The 27,411-nt window shown below is 35.1% G+C and overlaps 1 protein-coding gene across 3 annotated transcripts in view; it reads left to right on the plus strand.

Annotated features, from left to right (window-relative positions):
* Positions 1-26,699, plus strand: part of LOC128983220 (protein pangolin, isoforms A/H/I/S-like) — a 254,079-nt gene extending 227,380 nt beyond the window's left edge. Inside the window, exons 5-11 of one of the 3 annotated variants that reach the window (XM_054402440.1) lie at positions 1,886-2,032; positions 13,360-13,436; positions 16,874-17,004; positions 17,398-17,566; positions 20,069-20,138; positions 21,171-21,273; positions 22,706-22,843. In XM_054402440.1, coding sequence (XP_054258415.1) covers positions 1,886-2,032; positions 13,360-13,436; positions 16,874-17,004; positions 17,398-17,566; positions 20,069-20,138; positions 21,171-21,267 — 691 coding nt within the window. In that variant the 3' untranslated portion in view covers positions 21,268-21,273; positions 22,706-22,843. Of the gene's footprint in view, positions 1-1,885; positions 2,033-11,568; positions 13,276-13,359; positions 13,437-16,873; positions 17,005-17,397; positions 17,567-20,068; positions 20,139-21,170; positions 21,274-22,705 lie in introns of those variants that run through there. The other 2 variants (XM_054402449.1, XM_054402457.1) reach the window with 2 other exon arrangements.
* The last annotated feature ends 712 nt before the right edge of the window (positions 26,700-27,411 follow it).

A 27,411-nucleotide genomic window follows, 5' to 3' on the forward strand; every position in this document is an offset into this window, starting at 1 on the left:
AGTTCAAGCTTACCAAGGTACAGTGTCACTCTCGTTGTAGCGAACCAACACATTATCTAGGAATGCTGATGTGTTGGTATACCTCGTGTTCTGGTTCAGAAGTCCGTACCTATGCCATTAAACATCACCAGTTCAAGCTTACCAAGGTACAGTGTCACTCTCGTTGTAGCGAACCAACACATTATCTAGGAATGCTGATGTGTTGGTATACCTCGTGTTCTGGTTCAGAAGTCCGTACCTATGCCATTAAACATCACCAGCTCAAGCTTACCAAGGTACAGTGTCACTCTCGTTGTAGCGAACCAATACATTATCTATGAATGCTGATGTGTTGGTATACCTCGTGTTCTACTTCAGAAGTCCGTACCTATGCCATTAAACATCACCAGTTCAAGCTTACCAAGGTACAGTGTCACTCTCGTTGTAGCGAACCAACACATTATCTAGGAATGCTGATGTGTTGGTATACCTCGTGTTCTACTTCAGAAGTCCGTACCTATGCCATTAAACATCACCAGTTCAAGCTTACCAAGGTACAGTGTCACTCTCGTTGTAGCGAACCAACACATTATCTAGGAATGCTGATGTGTTGGTATACCTCGTGTTCTGGTTCAGAAGTCCGTACCTATGCCATTAAACATCACCAGTTCAAGCTTACCAAGGTACAGTGTCACTCTCGTTGTAGCGAACCAACACATTATCTAGGAATGCTGATGTGTTGGTATACCTCGTGTTCTACTTCAGAAGTCCGTACCTATGCCATTAAACATCACCAGCTCAAGCTTACCAAGGTACAGTGTCACTCTCGTTGTAGCGAACCAATACATTATCTAGGAATGCTGATGTGTTGGTATACCTCGTGTTCTACTTCAGAAGTCCGTACCTATGCCATTAAACATCACCAGTTCAAGCTTACCAAGGTACAGTGTCACTCTCGTTGTAGCGAACCAACACATTATCTAGGAATGCTGATGTGTTGGTATACCTCGTGTTCTACTTCAGAAGTCCGTACCTATGCCATTAAACATCACCAGTTCAAGCTTACCAAGGTACAGTGTCACTCTCGTTGTAGCGAACCAACACATTATCTAGGAATGCTGATGTGTTGGTATACCTCGTGTTCTACTTCAGAAGTCCGTACCTATGCCATTAAACATCACCAGTTCAAGCTTACCAAGGTACAGTGTCACTCTCGTTGTAGCGAACCAATACATTATCTAGGAATGCTGATATGTTGGTATACCTCGTGTTCTACTTCAGAAGTCCGTACCCCGCCCGTTACCCATCACCAGTTCAAGCTTACCAAGGTACAGTGTCACTCTCGTTGTAGCGAACCAATACATTATCTAGGAATGCTGATGTGTTGGTATACCTCGTGTTCTGGTTCAGAAGTCCGTACCTATGCCATTAAACATCACCAGTTCAAGCTTACCAAGGTACAGTGTCACTCTCGTTGTAGCGAACCAACACATTATCTAGGAATGCTGATGTGTTGGTATACCTCGTGTTCTGGTTCAGAAGTCCGTACCTATGCCATTAAACATCACCAGTTCAAGCTTACCAAGGTACAGTGTCACTCTCGTTGTAGCGAACCAACACATTATCTAGGAATGCTGATGTGTTGGTATACCTCGTGTTCTGCTTCAGAAGTCCGTACCTATGCCATTAACCAACCAACAACCAGCTCAAGTTTACCAAGGTAAGGGTTTACTCTCATTGTAGCGAACCAACACATTATCTAGGAATGCTGATGTGTTGGTATACCTCGTGTTCTGCTTCAGAAGTCCGTACCTATGCCATTAACCATCACCAGCTCAAGTTTACCAAGGTAAGGGTTTACTCTCGTTGCAGCTATTCTGACCTGTGTTTGTTTGTTGTGTTGCAGCGACTTGTACAGGTTCTCGCCGAGCGGTCTGATGGCCTCGCACCCCGGCCTCAGTCCTCACTCGCATCCCTCGCTCACCTCTCACCCCGCCATAGTCACCCCTGGACCCAAACAGGAGCTCCAGTCCGACCACAACCACCATCATCGGTATGTACCACCCACCTTACACAACACAGCATCCAAACAGGGGGCTAGTTATCTGTTTGTTGCTTTACTGCCACAGACATTAGGAACCCACAACCTAGCCTAAGTAAACTAGAGAACATCAATTGAAGATTAGCAAATTTAGTTTAATCAGACCATAATTAAAACAGACTTATCCTGAGCCTGAGTAAACTAGAGAACATCAATTAAAGATTAGCAATTTTTGTTTAATCAGACCATAACTAAAACAGACTTATAATATGTAAAAAGGATTCTCAACTTTTCATCGTATCAGTAAGCAACGTAATACAATACTAAAAATTTGTATATCATTTTGACAATGCACACAGCTCTGGTTCTCAGATAATTTGTCGTCAGCTGAATGACTTGATTGTGAACTTATCGTTTTATGGTTGAAGTCCAACATTGAAGTTTAATAGACCTGGCTAGAGATTCAAAATGGCCTGATATGTGCCAAAACACTTGCAGTGCATATAAAATATGGAGGACGGCGTGACAAGTGCGATGAAGGGTTCGCACCCTGCTAATTATCCGTGTGTGTGAGTGTGAGTGCAGTTCCAAGATGGCTGCCGGGGCGGACTTCTCGAGCACCCGAGCCACTGGGCCATTGTCTGGGCTGATAACGTGCGAACTGCAGCCCCACTGCACCACTGCAACTGCAACATTGCACTTGTCTTGCCCTATTGTGTATTATAACACCTTCCCCCACATCTTGTCGTGTAAAGTCTCCTCCATCATAGAGCTTGTTATAAGTCATGAGTGCGGCGGGACAACCTACTTTTATTGTTGGTTCTATGATACATTCTAGACTAATTAAATATTTTAAATTACATTTACTGGCATCTTAATGGGTTTTAAATATCCTAGTTGACCAAAAGATAAACGTTTTAACGTTTATATACTTACCACGTGGCTTATAAAGGAGACACATATATGATTTCATAGACCTCTCTTTAGATTTTACGGCTATTCTCATCTTAATCGCCATCAATTTGGAGAATTCAAGTTATCGTCCTTCAGTTTGAACAGTTTGATATTTCTCATCCTTTCAAATCCCGCATAGTTCTTTAACATTCAAATTTAGACGTAAGTTTTGAGTTTGTTATAGTTATACTAGTAAAATGCATACAACAAACAACCTTAAATAATAAAAAAATCTTATCTACAACGTCAACTTCAAGCCTTATCCCATGGTTCAATAATTTACTAACTATACTGCCCTTAAGAGTCAAGTAAATGCTGTTTTGAAAACATTGTAAAATTCTATCATAATAAATATAAATTAAAAGAAAAGTTATTGAGAAGCATGTAATTGTTTGGTATCCAATTCTTGAAAAAAATATTATGTTGTACAAATTATTTGCGAAACATTCTCGACTACCGTATAACACTTAACTTCGCAGCGCTACGACTCAACTCTTGTCAGGGTTGGATTTTGCACTTCTACGAATTTTCAATTTCTCTTTATGTCTGCAAATCCTAAGTAATTAACATCCATTAAACTCTTATATATAACTTAATAGGTTATATTATTTGGGTTGGGACGAAACAACAAGCTAACTTGAAAACTGAGTGTAAGCGGATGACTAAAATTCCAGTTATATTGTCGAGTTTACTTGACTATACTTCAAAAAAATGAGAATGGCGTTTCACAGCACGATGATTTTGAAAATGAACAACATTACGAGGGGATTTGGTTTCCTATATCAAGGAAGGATATTATAATATCATACTATAATGTCTAATAAAATATTTCTAATGTAATATTTCTATAACCCCTATAGTCTATTCTTATATATGAGTAACGTTAGCGCACAATGATTGCAAAAACGGCTCCTATGATTTCCTATAACTTATTAGGAATATCTTAGTTTCAGGCAAAAAAAAAAACAATATCCATGCTAGCCACTGATCTTAGAAAATTAGTTTTTCGTTAAAAACTCAAATTGAAATTTTAATATTTTTAACATTGGTCTTATGGAAAGCTACGTAAATGTAAATAAATTAACTGTAACATATGCTTATAACAAATCACTTCAGTACAGTGGCAAATTACTAAATACAGTACAGAAGAAAAGGGCATTTCCATAAATACCATTTAGCATTACCTGTATATATAGTTGTTGACGATGCGCCTCTGGAAGGGGTGCGTTGTTTGATAATCCCACGGATTATAAAATAGAATCGATAAGGGTCATAAACAAACAAATTGCCCGAAATAAACATGTTTGTATTATTATTTCAATGCAACTGTCAAAAAACCTCTAAAACGTGTAGAGATTATTAGTATTAGATTCCATCCAGATCCAAATTAATTTAGTTTAATTTTAACATGATTGTTTTATTTAGACATATTTCAAATGTGACTTAGTATAAAATCTAACCTCTTCACACTCGTATAAATGTGCTCTAGACTTGAGAGCATAAAGTAAAGGCTATGGCATATTTTGTCTCACAAACCCTTAAATTCAGCCTTTGAAACTACATTATGACAACAGAAAACCTCATCTTAGAGTATTTGGAGTGTTTCTTTGCAGTTTTTACTACTATTTTGCCGTTTTTATGTTTACACTTTAACTTATTTCTAAGAGTAGATTCACCAGTAGAATTAATTAGTTTTGGCAGAAAATAACATTTTCTTAGTCCTAGCACAAAACTGTACGATGTGTCTAACGGCATTGATTAGTTAATTAATCCATTGGGTCTTTTTTCGAAGAGGGTCACCACTTTTGAAACAGTGTGTTAATTAAAGTAAAGTAATTGATAGGGGAAGCACAATGAAACTAGAAAATTTGAGATTAACTATTATAATATCAAGTCTTACACAATGGCTCAGCTTAAAAAATTAACAATACTGTAATGAAAAAAATTTTAAATACAAAGTTTGTATTTTGATTATTTTTACCGTGTCAATGCGTGGGCATGATAAGATGTAATTTTATAATTTGTTTAGTTTTTTGCCTATGTTTATTTTTAACGTCCCCTACAAATTAAACACCACGAGCAATGCTCGGTCCTCTGGTACTATCTATTATAAGGGTATTACAATATCTAACCCAAGTTTGAAAAAAATGAATTGCGTTGGTTAAAACCAAACATAAATAGACAAATGAATTATTTTCTTTGAATAACTGAAAAGATAAAACTATAAACTATTTGCTTTTTTCATTTACAATTTACGTGAGCAGTGTTTTATAAGTTTTAATTAATGAATTAGAAAAGTCGTTTAAACCATCAAGGAGTTTTTGCGTCGAATCATCACTAAAAATATAATAGGAATTGACGTCTCTTTAGCCTTGTTGTATAAAATATGTTAAACAAATATATATATATATATATATATATAACTAGAGATATGATCATCGACGAATCTAACTACTATAAAAGAAACCTACACTAACCGACTGTCAGAAATGTTAACTATCAGTGCATTGCATCCGCTGTAACAATGACAGCTCCCGATCGGTAACTAATTTGGCATCTGAATGAAACAATGAGTGAGGGAATGCACTGATGGAAGATACATGTATTTTCCGTTTGGTATTTCGTTACAAACGGCAGCCAACCCCTAGAGGCGTTGTACTCGTACAAGTGTAAGAGGTAACAACTCTCCCCGTGATACTCGCCAATAATTACAACACAATTACACTGCAACATCCGTGGATTCCTGCGTCTTCTAATTATTACGTCAACAAACTCAAAAAAACGTGTTTACCTTTTCTTGCCTCGCTAGGGGATGGCAGGGAGAGAGGGGGTGGGAGACCGCTTCTGATTGGTCAGGTTGTATCCTAGCAACGGGGAAGCTGTGCCGGACAGGGGGAGCGTCTGAGCCTAATCGAACACGACTCTACTTCATTCTCAACCTCCATATTGGTATCGGAAAAACGTCCCTTGCACGGCAACGGATTGGGCCAGGAATCCTATTATACCACTCCCCCCAACCCCAGAATAACGTAACATTTTGTTTGTAACATCTCGAGATGTTATTCGGGAAGTCCGAGTAGAATACAATAGATTGTGTAAGTTTCTCGGCCAGGAAGCAGAAATTTGCAGCAATATGCAGAGAACAAAATAAATTAAGTTGCTGTTTCAATTTAGTAAGTTGGGGAAATGATTATCTGCAACGATAAGTTGTTTTATAAGAATGTAATTTATCGTAAAAAGTCATAATAATTTAATGCACATAACAAAGCCAATGCAATGTATTAATAACATAATACGACGGCTTCTACGAATCCTTGTATTAGGTGATTACATCCTCAGCATGGTTTCGCTCATTCCCAATTGGTAGAATATTTAAACAAAGCTAACTCTAGATCTGATCTAATCAATAAATTATACATAAAAAGTCTCAACCCCGTATAGACTACATTAGGTGTTCAGTGAAGAGACGTACTTTAATGTCCTGTTCGTAAAATACAAACTCAATTCTGACTGCCTTAGACACTTGTGACCTGAAGTTACTACTGGACTACTTATATACGGATACAACCCCGACAGTGAGGCTGGACACTGGACAGTGAGCGACAATAGTACTGTATATATCCACCCTCGGGTCTATACCGTTATATCGTGTTTCGTGTAAGTGCGAGAATGAGTCAAGATCTCTGTTTATATCGGTTATTTTCACAAAAACAGCGTATCAAAATCAATAGGGAATAAAATGTAGTCCATGTTAGTAAGTAAGCGGTTCATTTGACTAAAACTTAATAAGTATTATAAATCAAATCGTTCTCTCGATGTGCGCCATCGTGCAAGTTAGAAATTTCAATACGGGAAATAAAAAGAAGGCATTAGAGTTAATAATTATAAAGCTCTTTTTGAAGTTAACAGTTAGGATGATTTCTATAGTGTCTATAACTTTGCACGACTATACGGAAATGTTACAAAAAATTCCGGGCCAATGATTTGGGGAAATAAACACTAGAAATTTACACAAAAAGTATATTTCCATGTTAAACAATTTTCAAATAAACATGTGTTTCATAATTAAAATCTACACACGTAACCATTGAAATGTTTAACAACTGTTTGTAAGGGATTGTCAATCGATATGCATTTCTCTATCAAGGACATTTCCATTGTTTTTCGATTTTATAACGATACTGTTAACGTAAACAATCACTGTAAGGCTTATACAAATATTATATTTTACTCGCAAGATTTTATTCGAAAATACGTCGAAAAATTTATATGAACAGCAACAAAACTGGGAACAACTTTTATCTTTTGATAAATAGTTTTTTTTTTATTTAGTGTGATGCTGTATGGTATGCCTAATGATTGGAGTTAATTCTTCTATAGTGTAGCAAACCTTGTATGCTAAATGTGTACTGATTTATTTTCCAAAACATTACGAAACATACTTTAACGTTTGTTTTTTATGATGTAATTAACATACTGGAGTTGTTTTATAGATTTCAAAATGTTACAAGTCATAAGTATGTTCTTGTAGTTCATGTATATTGTATTATATCGGCATGAATTAAACTCATGTAAATTTACTAGTTAGCAAATATATCAATAAAGTATAAACGACCTTGAACTAAACGTTAAACCTGAACAACAATATAAGCGCATCTCAAATAGATAATTACAGACTCTTCTTATTGGGTACATTTTCTAGAAGCAAGAGAGAATGTCCACAGCTCTCTCTGGAACAGGTCGAGTTGCTTCTATGGCTTTTAAGTTGTCATTAGTTTGTTAATATTTGGGACTAGAGGGGGTTTCTATAGCTGTGATTTAAAAAGCAACTTGTTGTTTTACCCTGTAACTAATTTAATCTGATAGTTTCATAAATGTTCCCATATTATACTTTACATCGAACCCGTCTAAACGGTATGATTGCTTTTGTGAAAACAACTTCACACCATGTAAAGTAGGCGACTAAAATTATTGTTTGTCTATTTGAAAGTTTGTATTTATTTAATACAGGGACGGATGGCGTACGGTTTGGCTTATTTAGTTATATGACAAAGATGACCACGTTAAAAGTCGTATCAGAATCGCGCACGTACGGGTGAACATATTTTTGGAATTTAATCATATCTGAAAGAGGAACGCGATTGAGTAAGTTCAGTGTATAAACATTTGTTTACACAGTGATGAGTAACACAATTATTACATAAGTTCTTTTCGAGTTTCGTAAATTAACCAGGGCAGTAACAAAAAGTGAAAATGAAGACAGAGTTACTTTTGCACCGGAGTCCGGAACGTATATTCCTAAACTTAGCGGCACGGCACCCGGACATTTTAATGATGACGTGTTGTCTCGGTAATACAGAGATATGTTTAATTGCTATGTTACAATCAGCTGTTGAGACTGTGCCAGGCCTACCAACATGAGCAGTTGGCGATATGAAAACAATCTCCCATTCAACGGTAATGAAGCAGTGTGGCCAACCCTCCGAGCGAGACAAATGAGCCTCCGTCTCCCTGTTTTAGGAGACGGATCCAGTCTTATCAGCTGATAATCAGCTGATTCGACAAAGAGGTCGACTGTTGATAGAAATACAATCCTAACGAAGTGACAGCTGCTATCAAATTAGTTTGCTGTTATGTGCAATTTACGTAAATGGGATGTTCAATTTTGGATAGTTTCTGTTAGACAGTTTTTTTAGGCAGTAGTTAGTTGTTTTTTTAGGCATGCACATAGGCTTCTTTAACATAAATCTTCAAATAACTGAAGCAAAAATTGTTAATTGCGTTATTTCTTAGATCAAATCACAGCCATCCGACATTCTCATTAGTCCTACCTAAATAATATAAGAACTTGGTAATTTTAAACGTAGTATTTAATTTCACTTATTTTATATCCTCGATATCTTCAATATGAATATATTTTAAATTTGCATTGACTCTCTATTCACCATTTGGTTTAATTAGATTTATGATATATGCCTAGGGTATTTAATATATAGATGGTGTTGTTAAAATATGAAACTCTAATGACTAACATTTATTAACAATTCTTTAAATATTTCAGTTTAACGTTGCTGCAGTTATTAAACCATTTCTTAACTGTCCTGTGTCTAAATTATATAGTTTTTAGTGTCGAGACTCAGAAAATTTTTACATATTTATTGGTATTAACTCACGTTATTTGATCAAAAAATACAAAGAAAAATGTAATGCGTTCAGGAATAAATTGTTCTTTGCAAAAGTATTATACTTGACAATCTTATAGATCAATTTGGTTGTACAGTACTTGGGCTCGAATGTAATTAAATGGAACACTTTATTATGTTAATTGATATGTATCAGTTTGATATTAAATGTATTGTTTTATCTTAATGATATAATAATTAATTGAGCTAATTTGATACAAATTAATTAAAACTATAATATATTAACTATTTATATTAAGATTTCCAAATACCGGAATAGCTTATTTTTATCCAAACAATGTTAATTCTCATCACGCTTGTTAAACTATTCGGTACGAAAAGTTTTATTTCAGATTAAACGATTAAATACAGGATTAAAACAACTTGATTTGTTGAACATGACCATTTTGAATTTTTCCTTTAACACACTATTATTTGTGAAAATGTAATTGTTGTATGCATTGGTCGCTCAGTAAGCTTGCATCGTCTTTGATCATCGCCTATTATTCACATTGAACTACCTCCATCAATAACAATAACAATAACCCTCCGATGTCATCCAAGTGATGCATCTCCAGGAAAAGCAATGTCTTGTGTGTGAGTGTGGACAGTAACTAGCCAAAACAAACCGTCATCCAAGGCATTGGCTAGAACGAACAACCTTGCTTTATATTCTGTTTCCATTCGGAGAATGTGTCTTCGTGGTGTTAGTTAGTAAAGGATATGTCACAATGTTATTTAGCGTACGACCTGTCACGGCTCGTCTTGTTATGCAAATAAAATTAAATGTACCTTAAAACACATGTATGTGTTATCTCTTTGTGGAGGGACCGGTTAATCTAGACACAAAACTAAACTTTAACCGAATTCAGTTAATCTTCCAAGGGGTGGAAAGTATTTAAAGCCTGCATAGATATTAAATACCACTGTAAGCGAGATATACCACTAGTTACAGTAAGAAATGTCACAAATTATCCTATAAAAGTGAAATCGCTGTAAAACTAAGTATTAAAAAATGCCATTGGGATTAGTTAGTTTATGCACTGATGTAAAAAATAACAGTAAAATATTTTGGCACCGTTTTTGCCTCAAACTTGATACCTGTTTTTAGCATATTTTGATAAAATGTGAATGCTTTTTTGGACTTTTTGCACATCGATGAGAGGAAGCTTATGAGAAGATTCCAATATAAACTCCATTATCCAACATACAGTAACTACACGGTTGATGTTCTATGAAGGAATACAACTGACATGGTCACACAGGTTTAATTATGTAAACACTTTCTTTTTCGATTAAAAATCGAATCGTATCCTTCAATACTTTACACTCTAACATTAGCATTGTGCATGTTAAAAAAACAATGGGCGCGTTCTGGGAACATGTACCGGTGTACCGGTGCAGATTAACCGGTGACTTGCTCACCGGTGCCGCCCCGGGGCAAGAGTCTTGGTATCCCAGAAGTTCATCGGATTATAAGTTATACATTCACCTACTATTTGCTTAATAATATTTAAATCAAACAAACAGACTTGCCATCACGGAATAAATTGTTTGAAAATTATTGTTTATTATTTATTACGTAATATAACCCTCTCATTGAACAAATTTTCACTCATTACGTAACATAACCTATAAAACTAATTAACATTATTCGGTGGATCCGCCATCTTGCCGTAGCTGCAAGCTGTTGTCAAAGAAACTGACCAATCAGAGGCCGCCGGTGTATACACCGGTGTATACTGTACAATTTCTCCGGTGCATAAATCTTGCACCGGAGGAGGAAAAAGAGGAAATAGCTGTCTGCTAGGTTAACTCACCGGTCTCCCAGAACGACACATTTTTTGCACCGGTGCGGCACCGGTGCACCGGTACATGTTCCCAGAACGCGCTCATTGACTATTTTTTTACTAATATATAATACAGTATAGTAGATTAATAGTCAATTTAGAATGTTGCGACTTGAGTTTAAAAACAAAACAAAAAGTGACTTGTATTCAACACTTTACTTAACTTATGTTTATTGTTTATTTATCATTGCATCCAGGATTGTTTAACTTATGTGTACTGTTTATTATGAGTTTTTTTTTTATCATCTGTATGTCAGGGTGAAATTTTAAACGTATCTGTTCTCTACCCGAAAGCAACAATGCCCTGTTCTGTGGATGTCCAGTATTGTTAGAGGTTCGCGTCTCCACCGCTAGGGGCAGCACCACACGGCGAAGTGGGCTCCGTCCGCGCGCCTGCGCGTGTGCTCGCATTCTTCGTCACCGAGGGAGGGTCGGGGATCGATAAACACTCTGATAACATCTCAGCCCAAAACGACTCCTCAATTTGTCTTTTAAATTCATTTCTTACTGGAAGTGGCAGCCGCGCGTACCTCGACGTCACCGCTGCCTCGGCCGTGTCTCGCCGTGTCTCTAGTCGCGGTCTCATTCGACAATCCTCCCTTCACCTCAGTCACCACACGCGACGCACAGCACATTTATGATTATTGCAGTTGTCGCTTCTAACTGATGACACTGGTTTATCATTATTGACGCCAATTCCTGACCCTCCTCAAAAAAATTCCCCCCTCCGTCTGTCTCTCCCGGACAATCAAATATAACTACTCGAATCGTAGAATTGCAATTCGATATAAGTGCTTAGTTCGTCTTTATTTGTATGGTGATTTTCTAGTTGAAAATTAACTTTATTTCGAGAAAGCGACTCTAAGAGCTAGTTTTGTTTACGTTTCCCCGGCGCCACCTCGCGGTAAGTGTGTGATACACTCGAGTTTACCGCTGTTTTGAGGTTATGTTTCCCATCTCGAGCGGGGAACATCGATAGTCTTTGCGCGTTATTTACGTCATTACGTCGCGACGATGACATATCCTTTGTTTTGGTACCCCCTGTTGAATGCTTCATAAACGAGTCGTAAATTTATTTATAATGACCCAGCTAATCGGCCGATCCTCTACACCACCGTGGGTCCAGCGGGATAAGCTCAGACGGGCGTGTTTTTGTCGGACACCTGTTCGAGCAGTAAATTGCGGAGTTTAAAGTGTTTGTTGGAAGTGAAATGTGAATCGTCGCGATGTAACAAGTGATATTGCCGAGAATGGAGGCTGATCTGATCTGATAGCCGCCTTAATGCGAGTGATTTCTGGTGATAGCGTTATTTTTATATTTAGCCGTTTTATAAGATCGACAATAACAGTGATAACGGAGTGTCGTACATGTGCTATGTGCTAGATAAGTACTGTAGTCGACACTGGTGTTAAGTGTGCTGATAAGATTATATTGCTACTGAACTCACATCTCCTCGTTCGGTCATACCGAGTGGATTAAAACCGCCTATTGCGGCCATTTCGGTGCTATTAAAATTGATTTTAGTTTTTAATTACTGTTACGATATATTTTTACTATAAATATTTTACTATAAAATATTCTCATTCGTAAACTCGATTTAAATAATTATTTTTTGTTAGTAAACGATTTATATTTAAAACGTTAAAAACAATGTGATTAAATTAATTTTAAAATGGAAGAATATTATGACTGCGAACCTTTGAATTTAGTTAAGAAAAAGCCTAAACCGGTGGCAGTAGTCGCACCGTCGTCAGTGGTAGATCCCGGGGACGGGGATGGAAAGGGGGCGGAGTCCGAGGACGATGAGATCAAGGTGGAAGTGGAGGACCTCAGTGTCGGCAAAAAGTCGCGTGACGAGGGAGTGGACAACAAGGAGGAAGGTGAAGGAAAGCTCGTAGAAGACTTGAATAAAAACTATTGGGACAAGGCCGGGATGGGATACCGACGGACGGGCGAGAGAGGGTATCCGATGATAGAGTCGAACTTTCTGACGGCGCTGTACATGAGGAGTTTAGTGTCGTCGGGAGTGTTGCCGCCGTACCCGGGGTACCCGGTATACCCGCAGTACCCGGACACGCAGTTCTCGCCTATGTGGGCGCAGCAGAGGTTCTGGCAGATGGTGCAGACCCAGACTCAGACCTCCGCTACTACAGACAGCCTCAGTATCACCGTCCCTCGGCCCGCCACGGCACCTACACCGGCGTCACCCACCTCCACCTCCACCTCTACTGACGAGAAGATGCCCGTCAAGAGGACCAAGCAGAAACGGTAATCCCCATCACCACACATCACACAGTACGATCTAAAGTAGCTAATTATGTTACCAATTTTACAGTGAATCTTCTGTTTTAGGTCTTCTTCCATGGACCACAAGAACTCACTCAATGATGGCAAATCTCAGGACTCAGGCCACACAAGTAATAACCAAGGTAGGCTAATCACAACTTTCATTGTTTATTAGTGTGGCATTTTAACTGTGTGTAGAATCAAGGTCTTGTTTTAACACGTGTTTTGAATAAAAATATCTTTTATAATATTTTATTGGTCGGTCCATACAAATTCCAAATGGATTTTTTTATTTGTGAACCATACACGTAACTTGCTTTGAAGTTGCTAAAACAGCTTATTTGTACTTGGAATACATTTAAGTTTTCTACAGTAAATGTAATAAATATGCAATACAATTTAGTAACGTTTGAAGAATACTAATTATTCTGGTAACATTTTTAAGTAGTTGACTATTTTTTTTTATTTTCGCACATAAAAATATGTATCTTGTAGTGTAAAACATCCCACTGTTCCAACAGTCATTTATTCAAACTGTTTAAATCCCACCAAACTGAACAACCAATTCAAGAAAGGTAAATGAATTACCACAACAATACCTTAAAATGTTATTTTACCTGTCTCAGAATAACATACTATAAATTTAATTTTTTAAAGTGTTGAGTTTCTAAAAAAAGTAGCCTAATTGAAAGAGACTGATTTGTTCAAATACGTCTCTGTAGTTATATTTTATCACCTTGTTTATTACATGTCTGCTTCAAAAGGGGTTTATGGTATTTTATGTGGTCTAAAATGTGGTATTGTTTTTAGTTTGAGTACAGTAATACAATTTTTAACAACTAATATAATCTATAATGATGGAATATGTTTATCAATACTATTACTATGCTCATTACTATCATTAGGTACTAAGTTATCAATCAGTTACAAACAAAGTAGGAGTCATTTATTTAATATAACTAAACAAAAATCTTCTAGGTAAATTCAGTTTTAAATTAACAGGCAAAGGTAGAACATCATATTATTTTTGCTGGTTTTTTAAATACTTCGGTTAATCTCAGCTATATCTTTTGAGTGTTTTATTATTTAATTACAAATTTCGTTTTCCCTAAATATAAAAATGACACATTTTATACCAACAATTTAGTAATTAGTCGTTAAATCCTTAAATACAAAATGTATACACTAACCTATGCAGTATTTATGTGCTTGATTAGCATAAAAAATAAACTGAACATTTCTAATTTCAAAATATTTTTTTTTTTGAATCTGTTTCTAATTTTGTTAATTATGATTATTTAAGGTATAATGACGTGCTCATTTCCTACTATTACACACTTGGTTACAATTGCTCAAACCTGATCCTCTAATAAATCAATTGTTATAGGTCCCCCCTACAGTTAAAATACATTTAAAATTAAATAAAAAATAACAAAAAATAAAAGGTATCAGCAATCTGACACATACTTTCTCCTATTAGCTTGTCAACAACCAATGTCATGGGTAAGCGATGAGAGTAACCGTGGTATTTAATAGTTAAAATCACAAAAGTTGCATTAAATTTAGAACCCTAATTTTTACAGGAATGGGGGTTATCACTATTTTGTTTCGAAATATAAGGACCATTACAGAGAAATTTCAATCAAAATTAGTTTTTGTTTATCCATTATTTCAGTTTTTTCATATGGGTTTTTATGGGAAAATAACACAAGTTAAATAACTTATGAACCGTAATTTTTACAGGAATGGGGGGGTTGCACTATGTTGTTAAAGTTGTAATCAAAATCGTTTTCAAGACAACCATTTTCCACAAGTAATTTTCGAGACAGTCAAATTTTTCCGTTATTTTATGGGAAAATCCACATTAAAAATCAAAATTTCAAAAAAATGAAAAAAAACGCCTGGAGATACCATGGATTAGTACCTATATACAAAATTTCATCAAAATCGGACCACAGGTGTAGTCTGTAGCTCTGTACACATCCACACATACAGACACAGACATCACTTCGAAAACCACTTTTTTGGTCCCCTCAAAACTCAAACATGAAAATTTTGACGAAAACAACACTTTCTCCATGTACTGTACAGGGGGAGAAAGTAAAAACAATAGCTTCTACTGACCAACCAGTTTCAGTTCTAGGTTTTATTTGTGTACTAAATTAATCCGTTATCTATATTATTAAAAGAGTTTGTTTGATTTTTGTGTGCAGCAAATCAACCCCTAAATATTTATTTTTATAGGCATATTGGGTATTAATTTAAAGCTCATCCTTTTGCTCATTGTTTTATATGCCTTTTGCGGGCTTGGATGATATCTCGTGAAAGCCCTTCTTCGTCCTACAGGGGTTTAAAATTTCAGAGTTTGTGCGGAATTCTGTTGTCAATCATCTGAACTGTTTCAAGTTTACATTATTGTAAATAGTAAATACTACATTTACCTGCAATCCTAGTTAATGGTACATATTAAGCACATAACTTTATAAACATGCACATAACATAAGGAACTCACTTAAACCACAAATGCAAATTGTAAACAACAAAATGTAAACACACAAATAAGTCAAACGGGGTAATATCTGGTGACCAAGGAGGCCAATTAATATGATCTTAAATACGAGCTTCCAACAAGACCCATAAATTATATAATAATGTTTACCAAGTAGCAAAACAAGTCCATCACCTAATAACACTGCTACTTATTAAAACTTGTTTACACACTTTTTTATGTGGTGTTTTTAGAAAACTTTTATGTCACATGGAAAGAGAATGGGAGAATGGTGAAGTTGTATATTTCATCATTAGGGCCAAAAGTGACTCTTTTCGACCCGAGCTCAAGTTTCAGTCGGAAAATTATCGAAGGTTGTAAAGACACTTTTTGCCCGAGTGATGAACTATATTTTTTGTCATATTGCACCATTATTTAAACAAACTATTTTACAAAACTAAAATAGTTTTCATTTGATGATAACCTCTGAAAACTGCTTCTAACTTGTTTTTAATTTAGTTTGCTAATGGAAACAAGTAACTAGCTGATAAGTAAATGATTGAATCGCTAAGCTATAACCGATTAATCAATCTATACATACTTTTGATACATACGATTGTTTACAATCAAAATTTGCAACTGAGTTGACAATAACAGCTGATAGTTACTCCCTGGGGGCTAAAACCGGTTTTTACTCCCTAGAGAGTAATAATACTACTGTAGACCCTCAAGGCATGCATTAAAAGCTATTTTTACTGTGTAATGATGACAAGTTTTTTTTTATAAATACCCTGTATTATTGGATCATCATTACCATCATATTAAGTCAGAGTATACAATGTTGATTATTTTAAAGTAAATATTAGTGAAAGATGTGTGTATACCGGAGATACCTTCTTTAGCTTTTCTACTGAACAAGACCAGGTTTTTTTTAGCCAGAACCATTTAAAAAACTCAATGATCAAGGACAGCTAAGTCTTTCTTTAAGCCTTTCTTTAAATAAAATCCTTCTTATAAGCTGAACACTATAACCACTCAGCAACCGAGCTATGTTACAACATTTTTACCAAATTATTGAATTGCTATGTTTAGACAAAAAGAAGCCTCACATTAAGAAGCCTCTGAATGCGTTCATGTTGTACATGAAGGAGATGAGAGCGAAGGTGGTGGCGGAGTGTACACTCAAGGAGAGTGCAGCTATCAACCAGATCCTCGGTAGAAGAGTAAGTGTTGCATCTCTCTATAATATAATGTTTCTAGTCAATGTATAGAAAAACATCGATGTTTTTAATCAATAGTTTTACATCCACAGACTTAGCAGTTGATTCGCTGATTTTCAAGGTGTATTTCTTCAAAATACACTAGAGTAGAGCCAATGAAATTATTCCCAAAAAATCTCTGATTGTGAAACTTAAAACAGAAAAAGAAATCAAGCTTGAAATATCTTGTTTGTTGAATTGTTTTGGGCTGAGGTGTTTTGAATTTAATTTTTTAACTTCAGTATGTATACACAATTTACATAAATAATATTTTGCAATACAAAATATTAACCTGAAATTATTAAAATAAAAATATTGTAACTATTGAGAAGATGATTGTTTTGTGTGTCTGTGAAGTGGCATTCGTTAACGCGTGAGGAGCAGGCCAAGTATTACGAGAAGGCGCGGCAGGAGAGACAACTGCACATGGAATTGTATCCGGGCTGGAGCGCCCGCGACAATTACGGCTATGGAGCGAAGAAGAAGAAGCGAAAGAAAGAGCGAGTTCCCATCTCGGATTCAGGAGGTAGCTTCGGACTCAGTGCTAGCAGCTTAGATATACCCCAAGTTTCGTTTTGTAAAATTCTTGTTGTAGTACTAAAGATCTAGAATGTAGATTTAGTACAGACAATCTGAGCGATTTCTATAGATTTTGAGTTAGATGTAGTGGAGTTTTGCTGTATTTGTCTTGAGTTTTGTCAAAGTTTACCGCGCAAGGCTTGGGGTGTGTCAGCAGCTATTTTGTCTGACAATTCGGAAAACCGACCAACCAATCGCCTGATACAAAAACGATAAGATGTTTAGCCACAAACGCATCCCTTAAAGGAATAACCAACTCCCAAACCCTCTCTGAGTCCTACCCTCTCTGACATTCGGTCTTTACAATCTAAGATTTTACGACGGCACTGACTGGACGAGGGGAATAGTTCCAAGATGATACTGTTCGATCTTTCTTCCGCTTCTTTATTGAATCACAACTCTATTGTTTCAAAATTTTAACAACAGGTCATTAATTGTTGTTGTATGTGTCATGCGTAGTGGCACGCTTTAGGCCGGGACGAACAGGCCAAATATTATGAACTGGCCAGACGTGAGAGACAGCTGCACATGCAGCTCTATCCGGATTGGTCTTCGCGTGCAAACACCAACCGAGCCAAGAAGAGGAAACGGAAGCAAGAAACCAATGAAGGAGGTACCCGCAACCCTTCGTCTATCAAAACCTCCTTTCCTTCCAATTTCTTTTATTCTATATTTTATTCATTTATTTATTCTACTTGGCTTGTTTTACTGGTCGGTTTTTTACTTCTTTTTCTCTTTCTCTTTGTTTTTTCTTTTTTAAACCTCGTGGTCCTCTCCTTATCCCTATCGACGCACGTATCCGTGATACTGTTCCATTCATTCAGTGTTGATCAGCTCATCAGATTCATTAAAGGTTTAATTTTAACATTTTAAGATCTATTGTTATACATGTTTATTACAGAAAATGAACTGTCTATGGAACAGTGTCAGTATGTGTCCCATTTTACAATTTTTTTGCTTCTTTTAAGGGGTGTTTGTTGGCTGTTGCATGTTTTAAATTTTGTTCGTCGTCTTCTACATATTTTGACTTTAATTTAAATTATTATAATATCTTCAACGTATTCGATTTCATATTTTATATTTACAATATATTTTGCTGGTATATCAGATTGTTTTGTTTTCATGGAACGTTATCTGCGGTGGTTGGTTGGCCTTTCTGATGAAGGACATATTTTATTTTAGGCTCATATTTTTACGTTGATTGCTTGTTTTGCTTGTTGCATGTTTGTATTTTTTAGTTTAAGTATACACTAAGGTATTATTTGTGGCATTGAAAATAAACTGTAGCTGGGAATATTAGTTGTAGCTGTTGTAGTGACATACTATTTGCTTAAGAATGTATTAAGCATCCCATGAAAATTATAAAATATTGCAGAGATCAGTTGAAATCACCCTTAAATTACTCTTTTGTAATGTGGCCTAATTTATAAATCGCAAAATTTAACTCAAAGTTTTTAAATAGAGTAAACAATCTGCGAGCTAAAAAATGGAAAATAATATATTGATAACATGATATAAGTTTTGTCATATTAAATGAAGCCACAGGCCATAAATTTTAAATAATTGTAGTAAATAATGAATTAACTAAAGTTAAAATGAATTCATTTATTGAAAATAAAAGTATTAATTTACGATTTGTCTTAAACTACCCTTATGTCAGTGCATTTTCAACAACATTTATTTTTTATATCTCAGGCAATGAATTAAACGCAATATATTTAACTACTAAAGTACCTATACTTTTAAAAAGTTAACCAAAATAAAGTCTAAGAAATAAGAACATGAGTGCAATCGCATCATTAGAAATGTTAGTCAGTCACTGCCATTACACAACAGCTGATAAGAGGAGAGCCAAGAGCCCTTCACTGGGCTCCACTTCACTTGCCTTCCTTCAAATTTATTGAATAAACAAACCAGAATCATTAAGTTACATTCTGTGGTTTTAAATGGCCATTCTCTATCTCCATCAAATTTGATTAAATGTCATTCCCGTCACTAATGTATTCATATTTAATTCAAAAGGCCATTAACCTTACTCTTAAGAAAGCTGAACCAAATTTTTGCGAATTAATCTTTAGAAAATATTTAATTACATAGAATCTTATAATTTCTTTAATAGCAAAAATGTATTGTATGTTGTGGCTCTTCTATAATGTTGATGATTTAGATTCGGCATGTAATAGCTGACATTTCTTGTTAGTATATTAACATTGAACTAGTTTGGCTAGGAAAGAACATAAGATTTTTAATATCTAAGACGACAAATTTAATATTAGACACAAAATATTTGTATCTTAATATAAAATTGAGGAATAGGTGACAGCCAATTATAATCAAAACTTTTTAAATTGTCCCATCTAAAATATTTTTCTTATTTAACAATGAGACAAACAGTTTAGACTACAGCTGTTCTATGACTGATTGATACTAACTGATTCATATTTGACAGGTAACTCAATGAAGAAATGCAGAGCGAGGTATGGTCTGGACCAGCAGAGCCAGTGGTGTAAGCCGTGCAGGTAGGTCGCTTGTTAAATCACCAGACTGTACTCGGTGGCCGCATGGTCAGATCGGCCGCTAGAAGTTATTTTTCTAACAACCAAATTGAGGAATAAAAAAGTCACGTATTAACTACATATTTATTCTCCTTATCAGTAGGAATTAAGTATTTTCCTAAACTAAAAATTCAAAATTCCTAATTTGCGCTGTTTTTTCCCAGTAATGGATGTAGTTTGGATAGCTCAATCATTGGATTTCATTTAAAGATAATTTTGCTTAACGCTCAAAGTAGATCCTGATTATCAGACCGGGTGGCTGGGAGTTTTGACTTATTTTGCCTCGTAAATGAGGGTTATACATTTAACCATGAGTCACTTCTGTTGTTAGTATCTATTAAAATAAGGGACAAATTGTATATGAATAGTTTCCCCTAACAATTTTCAATTTTAGTATATTTACCTTTTTTGGGACTTGTCGATGTTATGTAGTTCAATTTTGTGGTGACATGTATAGAAGGCATATAAACCTATCCCTGCTTTAACAAAGTACAGAAAATGAAAAATGATTTCTAGCGGCCTTTGATCAGAAGTAGAACCATGTGTGTGCGTGATGACAGGGGTCACTCAAAGTAGATCTACTGTAGACTTAGAACACCTTCACCAGTAGTTGCTAGATCAGAGTAGAGAGTTACGTGTGATTCGTGGTTGTTGGCCATTTACATTCAGTCCAACGTTCCAAGATCTTAAAGAGTGGCCCCTGGTTCTATTTAAACAACAAATCTGTGTTTATCTTATCTGTGTGGAAAGACAGGCCTACGCCATAAGAGTATTAGAACCAATTTTTATTAGTTCAATAGGTTCTTTACCAAGCATTTGTTGTGATTTAAAAGCTGTACCAATGAGAAAGGGGCCCATGGTAAATTAGAGTGTCTTCCCACAGAGAAAAGATTGAAGACTGGTGGTGATAGGATTGTAATGGGGATATGAGAGGTATTGGGTGTGGGTAATTAGTGATTACTGTGTGGTTGTGACTGGTGGTTCTGTTGTGAACAGCCCCGAGCTTAGTTCGCAAGGATTGGTCCATAGTCTGGTCCATCATGGGCCTAGCAATGCCGCCTCCCCTCAAGAACCGACCTATGTTAATCTCTAGGATTTCGTGAGTCCTTTTCCTTGTCGTTGTTTACATTCAGTCTATTTGTTGTGTGTTTGATTGACTGTTCATCAGTTAGAGTTCATGAATTAATATTATCTGTTTTGTTTCTCTTTTTTTGGTTTTATTCGTTGTCTTTTGTAGATTAGGATTTCGATTTGACACCTTATATTACTACTGATTTGCATGGTTGTAGGAGTTTGTTTTGCAGTCTTCGTTTTTATCGCCGTATTTACGTCCTTTTTGTTGTGTTTTCCAATAATACTACGTTTTATATTAGTATTAGTTTTCTTATCTCATTGTTTTGATTATAATGTGAACATTGTAATATTTAACAGCAGACTTCAATGTTTTAACATTTGAATGGCCATTTCTTTAACATGTCGTAGGAATCAATTTTATTGTTTTTGCATGACCCAATGCTCCCTGCATGTAAGCACCCATAAGCCTATATTTAAAGTGACCTCTGTCTTTTCTAACTGTTCACAATGCATTGCACTTCACCAAGTGTAATTTCTGGGATTTATGCTTTGAAATTAAATAAGTCTTGTTTTTAACCAATTGTGTGTTGAAATTTTATCGGCCTATCATTATTTTGCTTGGTCTGAAGTTAAAAGTTAAATAGTTATTATTGTAAAATTTTTATTTAAATTTTCTCACAGCAAAATAACTACAATTTAAAAACATTAAGATGGTTTGTCAACAATAGAAATATCTACACACCATAAGAAATTATATGATTCACTTTAAAAACAACTTTGAACAAAACATTTTATGAAAGAGACAGTATTTATTATATTGATCTGTCATTAATTTATTTCACATGCATTTTATCATTCAGCATGCTATTTGTTCATTCATCAATTAAGTGCAGTAAAATACCAATCTTAATCATGAACAAGCAGATTGGAAGGAAAATAATGAGTATACCCAAAGTACTCTATGTGTACTATTATTGCTCATTTAGGCATCGTTCATATGTTCCTGACAATCTCTATATCGGATCTAGTGTTCTTCCTTCTTGAATTAAGTACGATTGTTGTGGAATCTTTAACACTTTTTCCCCCAATGAATTAATACTGATGATGGCTGTTTTCTTAGCATCAGGAGGAACGAGTATCATTAAGAGTTTTTTTTCCCCATTATATAAGAAACAATTTTCTAACTGGGTCTCATAAGAAAATATGTACCTACTGTTAAACTCACCTATTTAAATTGTTATAGCTATTAAATTAATCCTGTTGATTGGATTTATTTCTTACGTGTCACTATGCAACTGTCTTACAGTCTCCCTTTTGAATTTAGTTCTAATTTGTCTTTTCTTAAGCTATAAAAGAAAGTTTAAATATTTTAAAGTTTTTATCTGCTTTCATGGTGTTGGACTGTTTCTCTAACATACTATTAATCTCGTTTAATAACTCTAATAATGGGTTTACAGACGTAAGAAGAAGTGCATCCGGTACATGGAGTGTGGTGACGATGGTAACCAGTCGGAGGACAACCTGGGGAGCTGCGGGAGTGTGGGCGAAGCAACGACGCCTCCTGACGATGACACAGAGAGCTTCCAACAGAGTGTGAGCTCGCCTGGCGGCCTGAGCGGCCTCAGCAGTCTCACCTCTCCCTCCATGATCCTACCTTCCCCTTCGGCTAGTCTAGCGTCCCCCAGCGTATCTCTGGCCTCCCCCTGCGGCCTAAGTCTGCAATCACCTCTCACACCTCATCAGCTGGACTCACCTGCCCCTTGTCTGCCGCTACTCATCAACCATCTTGCACCACCCCCCCGCAACCCTGTCGGGACCAACCCCCATGACATCAACAACCCGCTCAGTGTTAACCAGCTCACAGGCAAGTGTATAAAGAACTCTCCTTCGACGTCATCTGCTCCGTCGAGCAAGGACTCGGGTTCAAGCAGAGCCGTCATTAGTGTCACGTAGCGTTCGGAAAAAGAACGGTAATCCTATCGGCGACCCGTTCTCGAATAAACTGAAAAGCGAGTAGCGTAGTCGAACCGGAGCTGCGAATTTCTAGTTGGCGGAGAAGTGAGAACATCTAGTCGGAGAAGAATCATGTTCCCTCCGCTAACGACAGAAACAGTTTTTTCAGCTGTTGATTGACGACAATCTTACGCTTTGTTACTTCGAAGAGTTTTGTCGTCAGACATATAATTTAACATTCCTTTAAAAAATTCGCAGTCGCCGGTTCTGAGTCAGTACTGTACCTAATTTGAGTACTGATGTATCGATGCCCTTCTTCTGTCCAGGAATCATTTGTTTTGGGGAAGAACAATCATTAATCCTATAAGTAATTATTTTTCCATTAGAAAATACCTATTTTACTATTAAGTTTAAATTTTGGTGTATGGTGAATCATATCAAGTAAAATCCTTTAACATTAAAAAAATTTCACGGCCGTAACTATATTTAAAAATATAGTATTGAAAGCCCTCAAAACTTTTAAATTAACCTTAAAATATTTTTGTACACCTGTTGGGTTTACAATCAAGGCGGTAAATTCAATGAGTGACTACTAACTTAGAGTTAGTTAATTGAAATAACATTTAAAATGTAATTCAACCGTCTCAATCTAACACATGATTCTCGGACATAGATGTGGCTTGTCGCTGCATAAGCTCATTGTAAAATACAAACTGTGTGATAGTACGAATGGAAGTGGTGTAGTTTTATCGGTGTTAAAAAGTGTTGAGTGTTTCAGTATAGTTAAACACTTTTAAACCTAAAAATTACCTTTTTTTACTTTAACTGATTGACCTTATTGAGATCCAACCTACAAGAATACTCAGGATTATATATTAATTAATGTTTTCTAATTTTATGCAAAATTATTGTGTTTTATGTGTATACCATCCTAGTTTCTGTGCTCATCCTAGAGATCTCTCGACGAGTATTTAAGTTCCTGTAAGTTAACATAATTTGTCTATAATAGATACAAATAGTCAAAATATTTATAAAAACGTATGACAAGGATTTAATATCAAATCCTGGGAGTATTAAACATTTATTGTTACTCATAAGCAATTCACTGCTTACTGTAGTCTTATTGATAGCTTTTAAACCCTTAAGGATCCTTTCTTACCAAACAATTACTGTTTTGTGATTAGTATCCGAAAATATTAGCTTGCTGAATTCATAAAACTTATGAAGAATAACATATGAAGACTAATCTATTGGATTACCAATGTTAATTCTATGGGAGATGTAATCTAATCACATGTTCAACATCACATTCATATTTATGGTGAAGTAAATAATAAGATGCTGTGTAAGAAAACAATTTCACATTGATACAAGTTATTAACAAGGAATTGAATTCAAATCAATCCAAAATGTATGCATTAAAAGATTTATACTAAAAGATAATTGAGTATTTCCAGGTTTTGATATAAAAATGTCATGAATAGGTCTTCATTTTATAGTTACTATACTGGAACCCATTTATTTTTGATTTGGCAGTTATTATCAATTTTGATCTCCCACCATATCTGGGCCTCACAACCAAGCCTTTCATCCTGATGTTTTCTTAAATGATCATAGGAATTTAAATATTTTATTGATATATTTAAAAATATATATTTTGTTCTATAATTTGTATTTTATAGTACATAATCTGTCACAATGCACTTAATGATATACCGACAAAAAAAACTGGTATGGCAACTGATTTCTTTAAAAAACCCATTGACTTTTTAAAAATCTCTTTATGTCTATAAAAATCCATGTGTATTTTTAGTCTTTATTATTATTGTATTCTTTGAATTTTACTAGCAATTAACAAGAATCATAAATTATTATAATTGAACTTCAAATTTTGTAAAAACTTTGAACTAGCAAGAACCCTATGGAATGTGAGGCCTGATGTGAATCAATGTAAACTCAAATTATTTCTAATCTAGCAAACAAGTTTTGATATGTTTTTTGGGGAATTGTGTAATAATTAGTTGTATAATTTTACCTATGTACAAAATGGATTAGAGTATGTTCATGTGATTGTATAATTTATAATAAATACACATTTCTCGTTTATAATAAAATCTCACCTGTTATTGTGCAATATTTGTTTGTTAGTTTTTGCTTCAGTAATAAACATACCAAACCTCAATTTTTCTGGTTATTATTTTTTCAATCCATTTGTGTATACTGTAATTAAAAAAAAATAATTATGTTATGTTAAACATTAAAATTCAGTCCAACAATCAATAAACACAGGAACACATAGAACATATTCTAGCTAATCAAAAATATGTTGTTTTGTTGTTTTTGTTACTATATTAAGTAAACCATTTATTAATCCTAACTTAAAATGTTGTTGCTATCATTTAAGCCATGTGATTTATGTCAAGTTTTGACTCAGTTGTGTTATGCTCACTAAATAATATCGACGTAAGCCATTGTTACTTTTTTATACTCTATGTCAGATGCTCTTCAAGTCGTGCTATACGTGTCATCATTATTTTTGTATTTTTCCCAAATATATTATGTAATTAATGTAGAAATGTATAGGATTAATTTTTTAAATGTGTTTTAAAACGAAGTGCCAAGATGTTCTGTTAGCGATAGACTCATTTTGTATCGGCCGAAAAGGAGTACAGTACGCAGCTTTTCATTTAGTCGATCTACTTAATTTGTGATACTTTACCATCAAGACGATTCCCCTTGTAAGATTTCCACCGAATGTCATTTGGCGTGTTCTTTATATTTTTATAGTGTATATTTGTGTATTTATCTACGATGAAGCATTGGTTTTGTAGTTTGTATCGGAGATCGTGGTTCCTCAGAACCCGTCTTCTCGGCGATCGTTCAAGTCGAGTCGTCTAGCAAAAGAAATTAAATTTTATCTATCGATTATGTATCAATGTACTTATTTGTTAATATGTTTCTATAGTGTAAATAGATCTCTTTGGAAATCAGACTGGAAAACCAATTGCTAAAAGCTTTATTCTAAGCTGGTGTATTTATAAAATCTATTTGTTTAATACCTGTGTTAAAAGTGAGATTCGTTTATTTTACAAATTATTTAAATAAATTTTTATACAATTTAGGCTTTATAGTTGACAGTTGTAATAGAATTGACTGTACCCGTGTGTAATTACAGTCAGCCATTTTGTTGGTGTTTTTGTTATTTACATTTAGGAATGAAATTTACTGTAAGTCTTGTCTAATTCATTATCTTTTTATGTATAAATCTATATTATGGAAAAGAACATTCTAGCCATACTTAGTGTTGTCAATCTTCCTGTATTATAGACGACCTCTGACTTCTGTTCATTTGTTGTACCGTTCGTAAACAGCAATGTCCATGTTTTGTTCCTGGCTCTTTTTATTTGCAACAGGAATCCTCAGTAACCCAATATTTATTATACATCGAACCGACATAGTGAAGCAATAGAACCATAATAAAGATGTATTGATATTGATTATCCTTGCATTTATTTTCTCCTGTTTGTTTATCACAACACATGTCCCAATGTATGCTGGGTATTATTTGTATTTATATCACGTAGTACTGGGGGACTGTGCCTTGGCTCGGTATGTTTATTTGGATTGTAAAAGCAATACAGAGGAAACCCATGTCATCTAAGGTTTCAGTGAAATTTCAATTTATTTTAATGGAATTTTTAACTTGGCAATGCAACACATTCATTCATTTTTATCTTACACGCTTCTTACGTTGTAAATAAATTAAGCAAATGTTAAAAAAATAACTGGCTGAAGAGAACTAAGCCCTAAAACAGCATCAGTCCAGTAGGGTTTCAGCTCACTGGACTGGAACATCACACCTCAAAGGGCAATTTCATGACAAAAATTTTAAATATATGGTTTATGGGGGTGTGACTTTTAGTTTTCTCAAAAGTTCTTGGGTACTTTGGGATTTGTATATACAGGGTGTTTTTTTTTTAAACTTGCATCTTTATTTATGTAAAAACCGCAATAGATAGAAGTATGCAGTTGGCGGGAATCATCTATTGACGTAGGGGGCACAATTTTTCTTAATTCAACGTTACATTCACATTCCCCCCCCCTTTCCCCCCCCTGCCCCAACTTAATTTTTTTAAATAGCAAGGTGCCCCTTGTGACGTATCAAATAAAAGAGCATGAAAAAAGAAAATGTTTGATGAAAAAAAAATTG

Source organism: Macrosteles quadrilineatus, unplaced genomic scaffold (genome assembly GCF_028750875.1).
Source record: "Macrosteles quadrilineatus isolate MER2022 unplaced genomic scaffold, UCM_ALF_1.0 Scaffold_1__1_contigs__length_201487025, whole genome shotgun sequence".
Taxonomy (NCBI): domain Eukaryota; kingdom Metazoa; phylum Arthropoda; class Insecta; order Hemiptera; family Cicadellidae; genus Macrosteles; species Macrosteles quadrilineatus.